This window comes from Melopsittacus undulatus, chromosome 13 (genome assembly GCF_012275295.1).
Source record: "Melopsittacus undulatus isolate bMelUnd1 chromosome 13, bMelUnd1.mat.Z, whole genome shotgun sequence".
Taxonomy (NCBI): Eukaryota; Metazoa; Chordata; class Aves; order Psittaciformes; family Psittaculidae; genus Melopsittacus; species Melopsittacus undulatus.
In genome coordinates, this window is record NC_047539.1 from 5,584,912 (window position 1) to 5,602,907 (window position 17,996).

Here is a 17,996-nt window from a genome sequence, read left to right on the forward strand (position 1 = left end):
GAGGTAAGAGCTGGGACTTGATGTCCAAAGAGCAGTGACAGGAGAGGTAGATTTGAGACTTGCTAATGCTCTGACTTCAATAAAAGACCTGAAAAGCAGAGATTAGATCTGTCTGCATGAAGAGACTGGGAGGCTGAGGAATAACTCAGAGCACTGGCAGTCTGCCTGCTCAGCACACTGCGTTTGAGTGATCAGTGCCTCAGAAATACCTCAAGAAATGCTACAGGGATTTGGAGTTAACGAAGGAATCCTAGCAAAGTGTCTTCTGAAGCTGGACAATTTCAGTGTTAAGTCACTGCTTGGAAAGGTTCTTATAGGAATATGCTAAAGAAAGAGTGAGATATTTATTACTTTGTCCTCATGTATCAGAGTGCCTTGTTCTTCTGACCAAGGAAAATGCCTCTTCTACCTGGCAGTGACAACAAGGGGGGAAAATGAAAGGACAAAACCAAAATATGGACTGCATTCTTTTAGGAAATCAGAAGGGGAATTAAAAATTGAGCCTTAAATTGTACCTTAGGTTCACACGTATGAGCTTCAGCACAGAAAGTCCTTCACTACATCAGGCAGAAGCAAAGCAAAAGCTACAAAATCACTTGTCACTGAACATTCTTCTAGAATATGCTATCACAGATGTATCTGTTCATCCACCTACATCCCATGGCTTCTATATTCCCTCACTACCAGTAGTCAAAGGAGTCTGCTCAGCAAACAAAAAAGATCTTCAAGCCATAAATGAAGTGTCTCTGAGGAAGGATCTGTATGTTCCCCTCAGCTCTGGCATTTAAAAGGAACAAGTCTAAGGCAAGATTTGGAGATCAAATTCAGTTTAAGAGGTCTTACCTTGGTCGGGACAGCCAGAGGCAGGGGAAGAAACAAGAGGGGTATAAGCACCACAAGCAGGTATTTCTTGCAGGCTAGGATAATCTGCAAGAAGCGAGGCATGGTGCTGGAGCTGGCCCAGTGCTGAAGGACCCAAGCTCTGCTGCTGGAGGCTATATAAACACTTGGGAATATTAACCATTGACCTCGGGAGGTTGGGTGTTGTTTTTGGAACTGTAATCGGAGAAAGAAGGAAGAGAACAAAGAAGGGAGGAGACAGCAGAAAAGAGTGTCAGACCAGGCACTTTCTTCAATCTTTCTGATAACTGATAAATCCAGTAGAGAATTAACTCCTTGTGGACCAAGTAGGTTTATTAACAGCACCCTGAAATGACCTATTCTTTTTAATAGAACATTAATGTTTTGTCTAGTGCCTTCTCTGAGTAGGTACTGTTATTCCTTCTATAAAAAGAGAAACTGCTTCTTTATAATAGCTTGAAGATCTGCAATACTCAAAGTGTAGAGCTTAGAAAGGTCAAGAAGCATTATATACACATCATTGTATGCACTGAGATGTTCTTTGGGTAGCAAAACCCACTAGACCAGAGCTTCCAGCACCAGATGCCACATCAAGTCCCCATGGAGAAAGGGACTCACAGTCCTCACCACCTGAGAGCAGGAGCACCCATCTTTGTATAATACAGCCCTCATGACAATTCCTCTTTCTTCTACTCATAGAGCAAAAGGGAAATACTAAGGTCTGGTCAGAACTCAGTTTCTCCCACCTGGCAGCCCAGTAGGTTTAGCCCAGCCTAAGTCAGGCTTAGGGCCAGAGAGGGAACCCTATACTCTGATGTAGCCTGTTGTGTCTCAGTGGATTGGGAAAGATTTGGCCACAGTGCATCACTTTGCAGAGTTCAGGCTGGGGATTCTTGACCTTGCTCTTGCAGGTCTATAGACAGCTTTGGTAGCCTGCAGGGTGTCCTGGGCAGGGAGGTGAGTACTATATGACCAGCAGTTCTTGGTCATTTTAGCAAGAAACTCTCCAAATCCAAGCAGTGAATTACTTGGTTCTGTGAATATGCAGGAGTGGAACTAAACTGTCCGGTCCCAAAGGGGGTGTCTTGTTAATGTCACTTTGATGTCTTTGTTTGGTAGATCAAGCAAATCTTCAGAGAATGATGACAACATTTCCGTTTTATTGGTATAAATTGTCTCAGCTCTGTTTACAGCTTACTCAAGCAGAGAGAGAGAGGAGCACAGACATTAGGTCATCTGATGTCAGCACCACAAAGAGCTTCTGCTCTTTCCCTCTCTCACCCTTTTTCTGTCAGGGCTTGGGATTGAAAACCAGTGAGGTTTCAGCTGCCAACTCACAGCAAACTTGATTTAGGTTTATTGCTCCCAAGAAACAGCAGCATGTAACATGCCAGTCCTGAGCGTTAGCACTTCACCCTTACTACAAAAAGGAATGAGAAAGCACTTTCAAATGAATTATATTCATATTTTTGCTTCTATTTAATGTTGAATTAGTGGCTGAAAAGGTGCAGTGACAAAATCAGCCAATGGCAAAGTAATTGTTCTACTTTCTACTCTTGTGTCCTAAGTTTGCAATGAAAATCTAAACTGACACCTTCTTTTCACATCTCTCTTACAAAGGTTGGCCTCCAGCTGCAGCATTCCACAAGTAACAATGTGGAATGATTCCTGCTTGTTCCTCAGAAGCAGCACATCCACAGCAATTGTCTCCACTGGAAGGTGAGTCCTGTTTCTTGCACAGATGCTATAACCAGGCTCTGCAAGTGTGCTCCTGCAGAGTGACTGGTTTATGTGTTCAGGGGGATTGGTCAAAGCTTCACTTGTAGCCCATTAACACTCCCTCAGTGGTGTCAAAGGACTGATGTCAATTTGCATTAACTTGGAGCCATACCAGTTTATGTAAATGGGTTAATCTAACACTGAATTGGGTCCTTGGAATTTAAAAAACAACTTGGTCTTTGCTTTCTGATCTGCTCTTCCAGTGAGGCCATGGCCAGCACAGCCAAACCCTGTGTTGCAGCTCCAAGTTATTTTGTCCTTTCAAAACAGGAAGTATTTTCTAATGTGCTGTGAATCAATAGGTGTGATTACACATTGCAAACCACAACAGTTGTCAGATCCTAGTGCATTTACGGAATCCTGGAATGGTTTGGGTTGGGAGGGATCTTAAAGCTCACCCAGTTCCAACCCCCGGCCATGGGCAGGGACCCCTTCCACTGGAGCAGCTGCTCCAAGCCCCTGTGTCCAACCTGGCCTTGAACACTGCCAGGGATGGGGCAGCCACAGCTTCTCTGGGCACCCTGTGCCAGCGCCTCAGCACCCTCACAGGGAAAAATTTACTCCTTTAAAACGTTGATTATAACTTTTCCTTTGGAGATAAGAGAAACAAAACGGGGTTTAGGTTGGAATTTCTTTACCCATCGATCAACAGCACCACCGGGGCTGAAAGCCTTATACACGGCAGGGATGCAAGCGCCAGCTCCGGCGCCTGCTCTCACTGCAGCTCACACAGATCCCTCCCTCGTTGTGCAGGAGGAAGCGCTGCGAACCCCTTGCCGGTTCCCCGGCGGGGCGGAGCGGAGCCGCCTGTCCCGGGCGGAGCGCGCTGCCCCGCTCCCCGCCGCCATGGCCGCGCCGCCGCCGCCGGTCCGTCGCTGCCCCCCGGCGCTGCCCGCCGCCGAGCCGCTCCTCTTCCTGGCCACCCTGTCCCTCGGTCTGCAGGGCCCGCTCTCCACGCAGTACCTCTGGGACCGGCTGGGGGCCGAGCGTGGCTACAGCGGCCCTAACGCCACCGGCCCCGCCGGCTGCGGGAACGGCAGCGCGGCCACCGACCCGCTGCGGCAGGTGGGAGAACAAAGGGCTGTGTATGGGGGGGCTTGGGGGTGCTGTCACCCCCGTGGAGATCTGGCGTACTGGTGGGTGCTGCTGGCCCTGGATCTCATGCGCCTGTCTCTTGCAGGAGGTGGAAGTGCTGGTCTCCCGTTGGAACCTCTGTATCAACCTGGGAGGCTTCTTCGTTGGTGTGTTCTCAGTGACTCTCTTTGGACCATGGAGTGACAGCGTCGGCCGCCGTCCTGCGCTCATCCTCCCAGCACTGGGTATGGCCTTGCAAGCGGCCATCTATCTCCTCGTCATGTACCTCCAGCTGCACGTTGCCTACTTTCTTCTTGGCCGTGTTTTGAGCGGCCTCATGGGAGACTACAACCTGATCCTGGCCAGTTGCTTCGCCTATGTGGCCGACACCAGTGATAAACGCACACGTACGTTCCGCGTGGCCGTGCTTGAGGCGTGCCTGGGCACTGCGGGCATGCTGGCCAGCATCGGCGGTGCCCAGTGGCGCAAGGCCCAGGGCTACATCAACCCCTTCTGGCTCGTACTGGCTGCCAGTCTTGCTGCCACTCTCTACGCCGCTCTCTGTCTCCAGGAGTCGGTGAAGCAGCAGAAACCAGCCAGGCTCTTCACACTCAGTCATTACAAGACTGTCTACAAGCTGTACACGGCCCCAGAAAACCTCAGCTCCAGGAGGAAGCTCGCTCTTTACACCTTGGCTTTCTTTCTTCTTGTCACAGTACATTTTGGAGCCAAAGACCTCTTTGTTTTGTATGAGCTTGGCTCCCCTCTCTGCTGGGCCGCTGACCTCATTGGGTACGGCTCAGCTGCCACCTACCTGGCTTACCTGAGCAGCCTGGGGGGCCTGCGCCTGCTGCAGCTCTGCCTTGAAGACACTTGGGTGGCAGAGATAGGATTGATCTCCAACATTTCTGGACTGGTTGTGATTTCTCTTGCTGCTACGACATCACTGATGTTTACAGGTGATGCCTCTATCTCCGGCTCTTAGCTTAGAGATGCCAGGAGATGTTTCTGGTAGTTTCAAGCTCATAAAATCATAGAATACTTAGGGTTGGAAAGGACCTTAAGATCATCAGGTTCCAATGCCCCTGCCATGGGCAGGGACACCTCACACTAAGCCATGTCACCCAAAGCTCTGTCCATCCTGGCCTTGAACAGCCCACGTACTGAAAACTGGGGCTTCGGAACAGCAAAGCTGTCCTAACACTGAAGCTGAAAGTGCAACCATATAGTTCCTAGAATATTAAGTTTCCCATAAGCTGTATTACACTACAGACATAGACTGAAGTGCATTATCACATGCAGGAGGGTAAATTTGGTCTAAATATAGCAGAGAGAAACTGTCTGGAACTCCTGATTTCTGGGACTGACTTTGGAGACTTTACTTTTCAGCTGAGCTTTTCCTAATGTCTTGCATCTTGTTCACAGGTTATGGGATTCTGTTCCTTTCCATGGCAGCCACTCCAGTCATCAGAGCCAAGCTCTCCAAGCTGGTCAGCGAGACAGAACAGGGTAAGGAGTTAGTATGCTTCAGCTAAATCCTGAAACACTGACTTCTTGAACAGTGAAACCAAACTGCTTTGGAGGTTAGGACTTCCCTGGCTCCTTTGGGCTCCTGTGCTCCCACATTCACCCTCTGGCACATGGTAGCAGTGATTCAGAGGCTACATTTCAAGATAAGCACAAGGGAAGAAAAGCAAGATGGAAAGTATTGCATTCAAACTCAGGAATAGTTTGTTCTTCCTATTTGTTTCCAAACTTTTACAGGGAGCAAGAGTTCAAATGGATTATACAATGAGCAGAAAGTAGAGATTCCCTGATCCCTGTAGATCAGTAACAGTGGGAGGAAACCCAGTGTTGTTGAAGGGTTATATCATTGACCATGGTGAAAGATCATGGATAACCCATCGGAGGAGTGTATTTGCCTTCCAGTAATTTATTTGTAGAGCTTGCACGTGCTCTTAACACTGCACTGGAATGACTCCACAGGGAGGAGGTGACTGCACAATTTGTGTATCTTATATTAGAATGAAGATGGCACACACTTGATAACACATTTATGATGGTAAGTCTATAAAGTGCAGTCTTCTGCTGTGCTTAATGTTCAACAGGCGATAAGATGTGCTTGGTGTAAACAAATCCACAGAGCCTGGTCTTGAAGCATTTATGATGAAGCTGATAGCTAATATCCCTGGTCAGCCCCAGTGATACAAACTGTGGAAGTCAGAGAAGCTGAACTTGACAAGTTTGAACTTGCCAGGCCAGTGTGGTGTGCCTGCTCTCTGCTTGCAGCTCTTCTTACCACACATGATACCCAGACGCCAGTTTTCTGATGGGAAGTGCAAAGCCTTACTAAGATTGACAGAATCCCACTGAAGGTGATGGGTTAAAGGCATTTGTAGGCAGGGCTCTCTCACCACTAACCTCTTCCATGTATTTTTCAGGTGCTCTCTTTGCTTCTATTGCCTGTGTGGAAGCGCTGTGTTCACTTGTGGCTACAGGAGTGTTCAACTCTCTCTACCCTGCCAGCTTGCACTTCATGAGGGGATTCCCATTTCTTTTGGGGGCTATAATCCTCCTTATTCCAGCAGCTATTATTGGGTAATTTACTTCAAACAACTAACCTTTGCCTTATGACCTGTGAAGTATAATATGAAAAATACCATTTACTTTGCATAGAGGCTCACAGTTTTTAAGGTGTATTTTAAGTTATGCTTGTAAGAAGGTATTTAGTGCCCCAGTCAGGCAGAGGAGTGGGTTCATTTCTTCTGGCATCTGAGTCTTAGTGATAGGATCCACAATGCATCCTGAGTAACGTAGCTGCTGATTTTAAAAGCACTTAAAAGTTTTGAATTTGAATGTTCTTCTTTATGGGAGAGATGGAGCTCTCTTAGTGGTCTCTCTTCCTGGGGTTTCTTTAATCAAAGCAGAAGTTGTGTTGTGATAGAAAATAAAGCCCCTGGTGAGTCCTGGGACAGGGAATGCGTTGGGATTTGCAGTAGAAGTGCAGCAGCTCCTGGCAGGATCATTTTGTTCTGTTCCTTTGAAACTTTAAAGCTCAGTTCATTCAGCAACATGCCAGTGTGCCTCCATAGGCTCTGACTGTTCTTTCTTTCTTAGGTGGATAGAAATTTGGGACTCAAACCGCGACTACAGTCACTTCTCAGATGCTTCCCTGTCCCCTGCAGATGGCTGAGAAGCAACTTAGCAACAAGGACTTGGCCAGCTCAGCAGTGGCCATCTAAAGACTGCTCTTTATACTTGCCTTGAAGGACAGATCAGCGTGGGAGGGACACCCTGTTTGTCCTTACTAATCTTTAAGCTGGAAATCGTGGCTCAGACTACCAGTAAGAACTTGACCTGCAGATGTCAATGCCTCCTCACTTTTGTGTTTGGCTCATCAGGCAGAGAAAACCCAAGAGACCTAAAAGCCAGTCGAGAGTAAAAGCTGTTGTTGGCCATTTGCAAGGCTGGTTAGTGGTTTGGGGTTTGGTGAGGAGGAAAGGTTCATGCTTTTAGTGGTGAGAGAAGACTGAATTCTGTTTTAATTGCCAAATGTGTGCCCCTCTGAGTACTACAGAGGGATGAGTTGGTGTAGGGACAGGATGAGTGTCTTTGGAGGTAATTTGTTTTTGTTGTGTGGGCGTAATTTTGTGTCATTGACCTCAATTCTGCTGCTCTTCCCAGGATATGTTGATGCCAGCAAGTAAACCCCATGTTCATAATTGTTCTTTTCGAAGCATTAACTGTACTGCCTCAATCCTGTTCTCTTAAGACTGCCATAAACCAGCAGTTCTGTGTACTGCATTGCACCCATGGTTGAGATACATGCAATCATGTCTACTGTGCAGTTGCTTAGCAGACATGTTACTTTCAGAAGGAATAAAACCTCCATTATCTTCTATGGTTCTTAGAGCTCTTCACATCATTTGTCCTTGACTCACTCTCTGCTTGTCTCCATTTTCTTTCCTTCTGCTTCGTTTATTGAAGCTTCTGCAGTAAAGCAGCAGCAGGAAGTTACCTGCAGTGTGGAGAGGGAGCATATGAGTTCAGAACCAGGAAAAATGAAGCTTTGGGACTTGCAAGCAGCCAGAGCTTGCTTTTCCTGAGCACTGGAGTAAAGCAAGTAGGATTGCTTAGTCTGTGACCTTCAGTATACAGTAAATATGAAATGCTTATATACAGCTTTGTTCCCTGTTCCTTAGGAGCTTGTGGTAAAAGGAGGAGGTGGAGAAGAAGGGAGGTTGTAAGAACTTGGTGTTATGCCACTTGCTTTGTGCAGTTATGGCTGTGGACATAGGCAGGAGTTAATGTGTCAGATTAACAGGCTAAGTCCAGAATCAGCCTCCCTGAGGAACAGGGCATGCTGTGAGTGCTGTGTTAGATGTTTGTAGCTGAACTGATTGTGAAGTTAAGTCTTCTCTACCATGGACACCAATGCTAGCAAGTGCAGTGAAATGGAACTCCTGTACTGCCTCTGCTTTCCTGTTTGTGTCAGGGCATTTGCAAAGGAGAAATTCAATAGGAACTATTGTGCTCTATTACAAAAAATACCCCAAAGTTTTTCTAGGCTCTCCTCCAAGACCTCCAGCCATGAAGCAAACACAGGATCCATGCATCGTGACTCTGAGCAGCAGGCAGTGAGTCCCTGGGTGAGCTACAGCAGCCCATGCAGAGATGAGTGTGAAGCATGAATCCTCACAGAGAATGGTGCCTGGAGGATGTCAGTTCTGCTGCCCCATCAGAGAATGAGAAAGCACGACAGCAAGAGAGAGCCAGGGAGAGAAAGCAACAGGGAGAGAAGCATGTGACACAGACAGAGGTGGGAGTTTTGAGTACAAACCAGATTTATTAATAATGTCTGAAAGAACAACTCTAAACACTTTCTGACACGACACAGCAAAGGAATAAGGAAGGGTGGGAATAGAAGAATTTGCTTCCTTAGGACTGCTCCAGCTGGAAGGGGCCAGGTATGGGATGTTTTGTCAAGAGGAGGGTGAGTTCCTTAGGGTAAAGATAACTGAATGGTGGGGAAACAGGAAGAGTCAGGGTCTGGGCAGCTGGAGCATGGGATGGGATCTCACTGCAGGTGACACCCAAGCTGTAGAGAACAGGTAAATCTGTATCTTGAATGGTGGGTGAGGAGGATTGCTAGAGAGCTCCTGGGAAAGAGACACAATGATCTTACTGTGTATTACTGTGGGGAAGACTTCGTGTGGGACTCCTTCAGTGGCCATGGAGGCCTTGACAATCAATCAGTGCTTGGAGTTTTCCCTGAAGCAGCTCACAAGGGGCTTTAATCCTTTGGCAGATTCACCTTTGGGCTCATCTGTCGGCTTCCTTGTGTTTAATCTGGAGATTAGATAGGTTCTATTTGTGATGAATGCTGGGCAGACTCAGCTATTAACCTTTCACTGGAGAGCAAAAATGCCATTAACTGTGAGCTGATAAGAACTATCCATAAAGCTGTGATTAAGCACCAGAATTTAACTTCTTTTTTTTTTCCCCTCAAATGTTCATGGACGTAAGCCAAAAGGAAATGGGTTTGTGTTCCTGACAGTTAAGCAGCAAGAGTTCAGGGAGAGGCAGAAGGACAAGGTAATTCAGATTCCTCATTACCTCCTGAAGGAGTTATCTTGAGCAGAGGAGCTTGCTCCTTCAGGGTGGTACATCAGCCTGGTCTCCAGAGCATTAGGGCAGACTGGTGCTCCCTGGGCCTGGGTTCATCATCCTCCTGTGCATGCTCTGAAAAAGGATGTCTTTTTGCATTATTCCCTTCGCATCAGAAAAGACAAACTCAGGTAGGAGCTGCAATTTCTGGTCCTTAGTTGCAAAATGGCATGTTGTTGAGAGCTGCATGTTGTTGAGAGCCTGCTCGCCCTCCAAGGCAGGCAGGAGAAGAAGGGTAGAGCTGAGAGGGCAGAACTTGGGGAGATGTGTCAGGGTGCTCCTGGTTCCCCTCTGAGTGTTAGTCCCCCTCCCAGCTGATGTTCACACCTTGCAGATGGTGTTCACACCTTACAGATGGTGTTCATACCTTGCAGCCTTCACCCACTCTTAGCATCAGCTTCACTCCTGATGTTTCAGGGTGAGTAACTGCAAAAAGACCTGGTGAGTGTTGAGGAGAGGGTGGTAGAAACAAACAAATGCTACTTGGTATTGAAGCCAGCAGAAACTAGAGACAAACCTGAGCCTGAAGAGCTTAGCTATGGCTGTCAGGGTGGGTGGCAGTCAGCAAAGAGATACACCAGCTCCTGTTTGAAGGAACAGACCATGGAAGCACCAACAGAGTAAAACACAGACAGTGTTTAACTCCACAAGTACAGAACAGCCATTAGCATCTTCCATATTTACATGGATATGCTTTCCAGAGATCCAGCCTCCTATGCCCTGTAAATGTAGACCTGATACTGTGGTAAAGCTGAGGCACCAGATGGTGGGAAGGGGTTGTTTTAAAAGCACTTTTTGCAAAGATCCTGCAGAAACTTCACATGATCTGTTGTCTGAAAAGAACAACTTGTCATTACCCCAAACTTGCATTGCCAGAGTTAAGAACACAAAGTGCCTTTGCAGCATTAAGAGGTGGAAAGCCCTCAAGGGGAGAGTGAGCGCACTTGATAAAAGGACCTTACTGGCAAAGAGAAAGCTGCTGCTGAGCTGTTGAGAAGGCCTCTGTGTTATCTTTCCCAAACACAGGGATTTCGTTAGGGCTTACCTTTTATTTGCCCTTTCCTACTCTTGGCTTCTGACCATGATATTCCCACAGCACACAGCAGAGGCCATATGATGCTTAGGGACCGTTTCCACTCAACTGCTCTTCTCTCCTGTGTGTCTTCTTGTGATGTATCCCTCACCAGTTCCTAGGTTTTGGTTCCTTGGAAGACCTTTTCTCTTTGGACATGTTTCTCTTCCTCTTCATACACGTTTTCCTCGTATCCCCAGAACTGCAGGAGGTATAGCCTATGTGCCCTTTCTTCCCAAGGGAGGATGTGGAAGACAACTCATCCATCCCAGAGTCCACCTCAGCTTGGCTCACCAGGCATCATGTGAGTGCTAGTCCTTTAGTGCCAAGGGCTTGCATTTGGATGGCAAGAGGGGGGTAACGAGCCACAGGCTTTGTTTCAAGCCAGGATATTAAGATAGGGAAAAATATAGGGATAAATCTGGCCCCACATAAAAAGGGGTCAGCTGGGGAGTCAGGAGCTGAGGCAGCTGTGCAGGCTCTAGGTCTGCCCCAGGGAGGACAAGCAGTCCAGGCCGTTCTCCGACCCGGCCGAGGAGTCCCGCGAGGAACGTCCCTGCAGAAAGCGGATGATTTTGTCGATTGTGGCCTCCTGGTACTCGTGGCACCACCTGAGATCGAGGGGAAAACTTGGGTTAAGGTTTCCTTCATGTGAGATGCCACAGGATGGCTCAGTTCATCTGGGCCAGGAGCCAGAGAGCCCTTTCCTCCACGCCAGCTCTCTAGGAACCTCCCTTTTCCTCATGGAAAATGGAGGAGCACTGGATGCTGCTTGAAAGCCCCTTTGTGCCTACCAGGCTGGCAGGCCATGAGCAGGTTGGGATTGTCATCCCAGGGGAAGCAGGTGAGAGGAGCCCAGGGGAGCTGTGGAACCTTCAGCATCACTCCTGCCTGGAGCTCTTAGCCAGGGGAGCCCCGAGAACAAAACCAGAGAAGGGCTATGGTGGAGACCTTTGCTTCCTTCATGTGGTGAAGAACCCAAAGTGACTCAGCTCCCCTTTGGCCTGTTCTGCCTCCCTGATCTGTTTCTTCCTGTTTCCTTGTGCTCTTTGCTACTGCTTATGCAAGCTGTTCTCTCCAAGTGTCAAGGAAACCCATGGTACAGGTGCCTTTTACTTACTTGATACCATTGAATTTCAGGACAGCCCTCATGTCCTTGGGAAGTGTTTCTGGATCTGGCCACTCAAAATGATCTGTAACAGGTACAATGTTCTTTCCAGAGTTCAGGGCTGTCACAATCTCCTGCAGGAACATACAAGTGCTCAGTCTATGGCCTGTGTCAGCCCATCATGGGCCTTTTCCTGTTCCAACAGCCACCAATCTCCCACGTGATAGCACCTCCTACCTTGTGCACCCAGTCCTTACACTCAGGGTCTTCCATGCATTTATCCAGTGCGTTGGGTGAGAGGACCAGCACAAAATTCCTGGCACTCATGACACTCTGGATCAGTTTGTCCTCAAACTTCCCTGCCTCCAGCTTCTCCACGTCGATGAACACACTGAAGCCGTGCAGCTGCAGGTGGACCTTCAGAAGGCTGGTGGCAAGAGGGAACAGCACCATGAGGAGAGCTACCAGGTTTTACACGCTCTCAGGCAAGCTGTGGTGAGACAGAGGAGCAGTGAATAGGCTCCCATAGAGAACAGCATGGTCCTTGAGATGCCAGCTGCCAGCCCAGCCTCCTTACAGGGGAGCTGGACATTAGCTCCCTGCTGTGATCCCCTACAGCCCTACGAGCACAGCGTGAGAATAGGGTAAGTCAGTGTCAAAGAAGGACAGGGTGGCAGTGACAGGACTGGGAATTAGCCTGTCTGCCATGCAGCATATGGCACGTGCTGTCCCCGTTTGCAGCTTTTGGCAGCCTCTCCCTCCTCTATATCCCGTGGCTTTCCCAGCTCCACACTTTTCCCACAGCTGATCCCCAGCCTTCAGTCCAACACCATGTCCTTGCCTGCTGCACTCACCTGGCCAGCTGCGACCCGGTGCTCCTCCTGTAGCTGATGAATACATCAGTGCCATTGGATGCCATTTGCAGCGTTATAGGGGAATGAAGCATTTCTAGACAGAGCAAACAGCACCCAGAAGTTAAACCCACCCAACAGCTCATCCTGAACAATCCTCCACACTCACCCCCCCTCGAGCATCAGCGGGACCCTCACCCCTTGCAGCAGTGAGGATGCGGACGCGGTGGAAGCCGGTGTTGATGTGACAGTCCTCCTGCAGCTGCTGCTCCGTCACCCGGTGCAGGAAGTTGCGGTTGATTCCACATGTGAGCAGGTTGTAGGTGTACTGACGGAACTTGGGGTCGATGCTGCCCAGCCAGTCAGCCAGGTTGCTGTGGTCACACGTGGAATAGTTTGCAAAGGTCTTCAGCTCTGTCAGCTCCCGGAAAAACCTGGCAGAGAAACAAATGGAAGCATGGAGTGGGGAAAGGAGGCTGATGGAGCAAAAGGCTTCAGAGACGTCTGGTACCACATCTTCTCGTCTGCACAGGAGAGAGTGCAGCTGTGTGCCATGGTGAAGAGTGAACCAAAGGAATAGAAAAGGAGGAAAGTTGTGTGACTGTTGGTCTTTCGGACACAAAGGTATGAGGAGCTCAGCTGAAGGAGGAGAAGCTCAGGTAAGTTCCCATCTTTCTGGGTAACTTGCAGGATCCCACCTCCCCTGGGCCAGAAATAGTCTCTTCCCATCCCACCCCTCTCTCCATTGCCAGAATCCCTTTGGGACTGCATACTGCACTGGAAAAGTCCTGTCAGGCCAGGATTTGCATTTTGAGGATCTCTGTTCTTGTCTTGGCAAGAAGGGAAAGGCACAGACCTGTGGTGATGACCATGAAGGAAGCCAGCGTGGGCTGATGGCAGTCTTACCTTTTCCGAGTGATACTGGAGTCCATCCCCAGATCTTTCTGCAGCTCCTGCTCTGTCAGCCTCAGGAGAATGTCCCCATCCACTTGGTGGTCCTGCCAAGAGAAATCCAGGCTGGAAAAGCTGTTGGGTGAGATGTTTACACCTCTGCTGTGCGATGGGGCAAAAGGTCCCATCCAGGTATCCCCTGGCACACAGCCCTACCAGGAACCTCTGGCAGTAACTGTTGAATCCGATCTGCTGCAGCCATGTCTGCACCTCACAGGCCTTCCAGTTGGGAACCGTGGGCAGGATGCGCCGAGGAACCTCCTCCCCTATCATGCGCAGCACCTTCTTGGCCAGGGAGGAGGTGGTGCTGCTGGTGGAGTAGCACACTATCCTCTTCAGGCTCTGAGTAGCCCCAATCTCACTGAAGATCTGGGGACACAAAGGGAGGACATATCACTTTGCTTTCCCTCCTCCTCCTCCCCACAACCTGTGCTGGGCCAGCTGAGGACCAGAGAACTTGGGGAGCTCATAGGAGAGCAAAAGACACCAAGATGCAGTTGTGGCAACCCTTCCCTTCTGCATCTCCTTCCTTCAGGCCAACCTACCCTTTACCTTTGTTTTCTTCTGCCTGGTTTTGATGGCAGCCTCTGTGCAGAGGTAGAAGGCAGCGATGCACTGTGCTTCCATCCTCGAGCTGTCCAGCAAAGGTACCAGCCTCTGCAGGTCATCTGCTGTCCTCCCCTGGCTGTTGTCACTGCTGCCCAGCATCTCAGAGGCGAATTGCTCCGGATCCAGTGAAGCGATGAAGGGCTCCACCAGAGCCAGTGTCCCCGACCGCTCCACCTCCTTCTCGATTTCCTTGTTGGTGGCCAGCACTGTGATGGCCAGGCAGGCATGCAGCCGGATCAGCTCATCATCTCTGGAGAACACCAGGGGGAAAAGCCACTCTGCTGTCCTCTTGTCGATCATCAGGCGCTGGTTGGCCTGCCCTCCATACATGGCACAGTTGGCCAAGGCCATGGCACAGTGCCGCAGCACGATGGGGTCCGTCCAGCGGCACCAGTACAGGATAGCATCCAGGCCTCCATCGGAGATGAGCTGGAAACAGGTCTCCTCGGTGTGTTTGAACATGTGCTCCAGGATACCAGAGACACTCTGTGCCAGCTGGGGAACATCCCTCTCCTTGGCTAAGTTCAGAATCACTCCCAAACCAATCCGAGCAATCCGGTCCCTGAAGGAAGGAGAGGCACAGGCAGGTGAGGGGCAGATGGCTGTGTAGGGAATGGGAGCAGTGACTGGCATGTGAACTTGCTCATGCTTTGGTGGCATTTGCCCCCTGAAAGCCAGGTGTTTCCCTGTGGGACACAGCTGCCAGATATGCTGTCGGATGTGAGGCAGTGAGATGTAACAGGCTGGTGTTGGAAGAACTTGTCTGGATCTGATGGAAGAGCTCTTAGTGGGACAGGACCTTAGGTGCCTAGCCCAGGACCACTGCATCAGAGGCTCTCATGCTTGAGATAAGACATACATAGCAATCTACAGCACGTGATAGGCAAATGCCAGGCTAGAAATAGATCTGCTTAGTCAGCTTTGCTGGGGGTGTGTGAGCTGCTTAATGTTTGGGGGTGAAAACTTGTTTGTCTCTAATTAATGCTGTCCTCTGGCTGCTCCCCAGGTGGGTGCCAAGCCCAGGACAGGGGGTTCACATCTGTATGAGCAACCACACAGAACTGGCCATGGGGGTCTGCCTGTCCTGCAAGACAGCATAGGGGAAACCTGTGTATTTCCATAGTCCTGCACTCTCCAAGAAGAGGACAGCAAGAGTCTGGGGCAGGCAGTTGGGGGCCAGCAGCTGCTGCTCAGTCATGGCTGGAGCCCTCTGCTCTGAGAATGGTCTTAAAATGACACCTGAATGGGGCTGTGCCCTAAAAGCATACAGTGAGGAAGGGCAAAATGATGGGTTCTTTCCTGCCCTCCCTGAGCTTGCCAGGGCAGCTCCATCTCAGCCCTTAGGTATGACCCGTTTGGTCCCTTGGTGGAGCTGCTCCATTCCCAAGGCACAAACATTGATGTGGATGTTCCATGCTGTGCTGCTCATGAGGACAGCAGCACATTTGGTCCCAGTGAAGGTGGGGTGAAGGCACGTCAGGCTCTGGCAGGCAGGAAGAGCATTTCTGGGAAGCCTGTGGCCCACATGGCTCACGCTGACCTTGGGGTAGGTTTGGCAGCAAACACTGTGGAGAGCTCTGGAAAGAAAAGGCCCCAGCCTGGGACTGGCTCCAAGCCTGGACTCAGCTCAGAGCTGGATGACAAACACAGCCCCAACAGGTCACAGGATGGAGACAGGACCAGTCCAGCTCCCAGGAGAGCACTGCTGCTGCTGCACACAGATGATGGGAGAGGCCTCTAAGCCAGAGACCTGGACCCTGAGGGGACCTTATACCTCCCTAACATCACTTAGAGGCTGATGGTGGGTCAGCCTATGGGGAGTGAGGGGCTGGGAGCCCACTGCTACTCTGAGACTCTGGCCCATGAACTGCTTCTGGAGCAGAGATGGTGACTCCAGCAGCTGCTTTCTCTTGCCAGGAAGCTAAGTGAGTGCTGAATTCATACAATGCCAGTGATGTTTCCTGGGATTAATTCCACTCTAATGGACTTTCCTGATTTAGCTGTTGCTTCTTTTTGCCTGCCAGTGCATGCAGTGAGGTCCAGGCTGCAAGTCCACAACCTTACAGCTAGGCACATCACCCAGGAAGCTGGAGCAAGACCCCAAGCTTTGGTCAGACTTCCTCCACACACACAAAAAGCCCTGGATGGACTTGGGAGACTGGAGGGAGAGCCAGGCTGTCAGAGTCACGTGTTTGCCTGTGGGATACCAGGAGAGAAAGGCCTGATCCTGACCCAGCTCATGGCAGGTACGTGGCTTCTGTCTGGGACCAGCATGCTGCAGTGCGGTGCTTCCAGGGCATGTCAAACCAGGCATGAGGCAGAGGGAAGAGTTCATCTGTCGGGGACCTTGTGGCAGTGCATTTACATGTGTTGGATGTGCACATGCCCCCTTGTACACACACTTGTACACAAGCTTCCACTCCACCTCTGCCAACACTTTGGCAGGGCCAGCCCAGTGCCTCTCACCTCTCCTAGGGAGCAGCACATGTATCTCCAGCCTCTGAGCTAGGGGCCAAGGGCTGGGGGGCTCCAACGGATGCTGACCTCCTCCTTATGGCCTCCGTCCAGCAGCAGGAAGTCCCTGGGAACTGGCTTTGTCCTCCTCTTCCTGCTGTGGTTATGGCTAAGGGGAAGTTGCATCCCATCCTTTGGGTCAGATGCTCTGTGCCAGGCAAACTGACCCAGCTCAGCCACAAAGGATGTCTTGTGTGGGTGACCCCAGGCTGGGGGGGGGGCTCATGAGGATGCCCTGATCCTCACCAGCCATCCCTGAGCTGGGGTGCACCCTTCTCACTCCAGGCAGGGAGGGATGTCATTGCCTGGGTGTGACCGGCAAGTAGGGATCTCTCTGTGCAAGGACATGGATGGACATGGTGTGCAGCTGAGGGGGTTTGATGCACCAGGAGCACCCAGAGCAGGGGAATGTGGCTGGGATGGGTGGAGGAGATGCAGGACAGCAGGCAAGCCTGTAGTGGGGAGGGCTGTTGCTTTTGGGGGGGGCTCTATGCAGACTCACCTGTTTTCTGCCACCAGGATCTGCTCCAGGAGTTTTCCTGCCTGGCACTTGGTCTCCAGCTCGGCTGTGTACAGCAGGTTCAGCAGCAGGTCCAGGCCCCCCTCCAGGCGGATCACATCACACAGCACTTTGGCCACATCCCTCCCCAGTGTGGGCATCCCCCACGCTTCCTCCACCAGCTGGAACACCTCTGCGATGGCCCTGCTCAGCTCCGCGGAGCTGGCTGCCTGCTTGGCGTGGCTGATGGCCCGGCGCAGGGCGGGCAGGATGCGGTCCAGGGCTGCCCGTACATCCGTGTTCACCCCGGGGGAGACCTCCCGATGGTCCCTGGAGCTGCCAGCCCAGCTGCCAGCCTGGCTCACACACTCCGGCACCTCCAGCCGCTCCGCACCCGACATGGTGAAGAACCGGCACAGTTTATAGAGGGAGACGAGCAGGGTGAGCACCATCGGCATCTCCTAGCACAGCATCCTCGGTCACCAGCCCGTCAGAGCCCCCCAGCAGGGCCACCACGCTCCTTGAGGGGACCCCAGGTGGCCGGAGGAGTGGCACGGGAGGCGGATGGAACAGGGCTGCGCTGCCGGCTCTTTCTTCCCTCCCTACCCGGCCGGGATGCGGAGCTGGAAGCAGTGGCTGGAGCCGCCTTCCCAGAGCCAGGCTCAGCATCTCAGGTCCTCAGGGGCTGATGTCACCCCGCACAGGCGCCGCCTCTCCAAGGAGGGGCTCATGTCTGGGCAGCAGCATCCCCCTCCTTGCTGCAGATGCTCTGACATCCCCCCAGACCCTTCCTTCCACAGCCCTGCTGCCCAGCCTGAGCTGAAGCTTGTTCCTCTGTCCCCATGGCACATATCCCCCTCCCCTTGCCCAAGCTGCGGAGCCTGTGGTCATCTCCACAGCAGGTAGGGACCCCCACGCTGCTTTTACAGCAGGTATCCATGACCCTGTGTCACTAGAGAAGTAAAGAGCCAGGCACCTTGATGGCCACAGTGGTCACAGTGAGGTTGTGGC

At 51.0% G+C, this 17,996-nt stretch overlaps 2 protein-coding genes across 3 annotated transcripts; one reads left to right on the forward strand and one right to left on the reverse strand.

Moving 5' to 3' along the window:
- Positions 1–3,486: 3,486 nt before the first annotated feature.
- Positions 3,487–7,617, forward strand: SLC46A1 (solute carrier family 46 member 1). The gene is made up of 5 exons (XM_034068957.1): positions 3,487–3,705; positions 3,821–4,673; positions 5,140–5,223; positions 6,156–6,312; positions 6,832–7,617. The coding sequence occupies exons 1-5, from the start codon at positions 3,487–3,489 to the stop codon at positions 6,905–6,907; spliced, it is 1,389 nt and encodes a 462-aa protein (XP_033924848.1). The 3' UTR covers positions 6,908–7,617.
- A 202-nt stretch (positions 7,618–7,819) lies between these two features.
- On the reverse strand, positions 7,820–17,598 carry SARM1 (sterile alpha and TIR motif containing 1). 2 transcript variants are annotated; one of them, XR_004550215.1, is made up of 10 exons: positions 16,989–17,598; positions 13,916–14,534; positions 13,520–13,732; positions 13,319–13,410; positions 12,611–12,846; positions 12,416–12,509; positions 11,799–11,988; positions 11,574–11,695; positions 10,427–11,064; positions 7,820–9,456 (listed from the first exon to the last, which is right to left on the reverse strand). XR_004550215.1 is itself a non-coding variant. In XM_005154445.3 (9 exons), the coding sequence occupies exons 1-9, from the start codon at positions 17,441–17,443 to the stop codon at positions 10,935–10,937; spliced, it is 2,151 nt and encodes a 716-aa protein (XP_005154502.1). In that variant the 5' UTR covers positions 17,444–17,598; the 3' UTR covers positions 7,820–10,934. The 2 variants fall into 2 exon arrangements, 1 of the variants encoding a protein (XP_005154502.1); XM_005154445.3 differs by having other exon boundaries at positions 7,820–11,064.
- Positions 17,599–17,996: the final 398 nt, after the last annotated feature.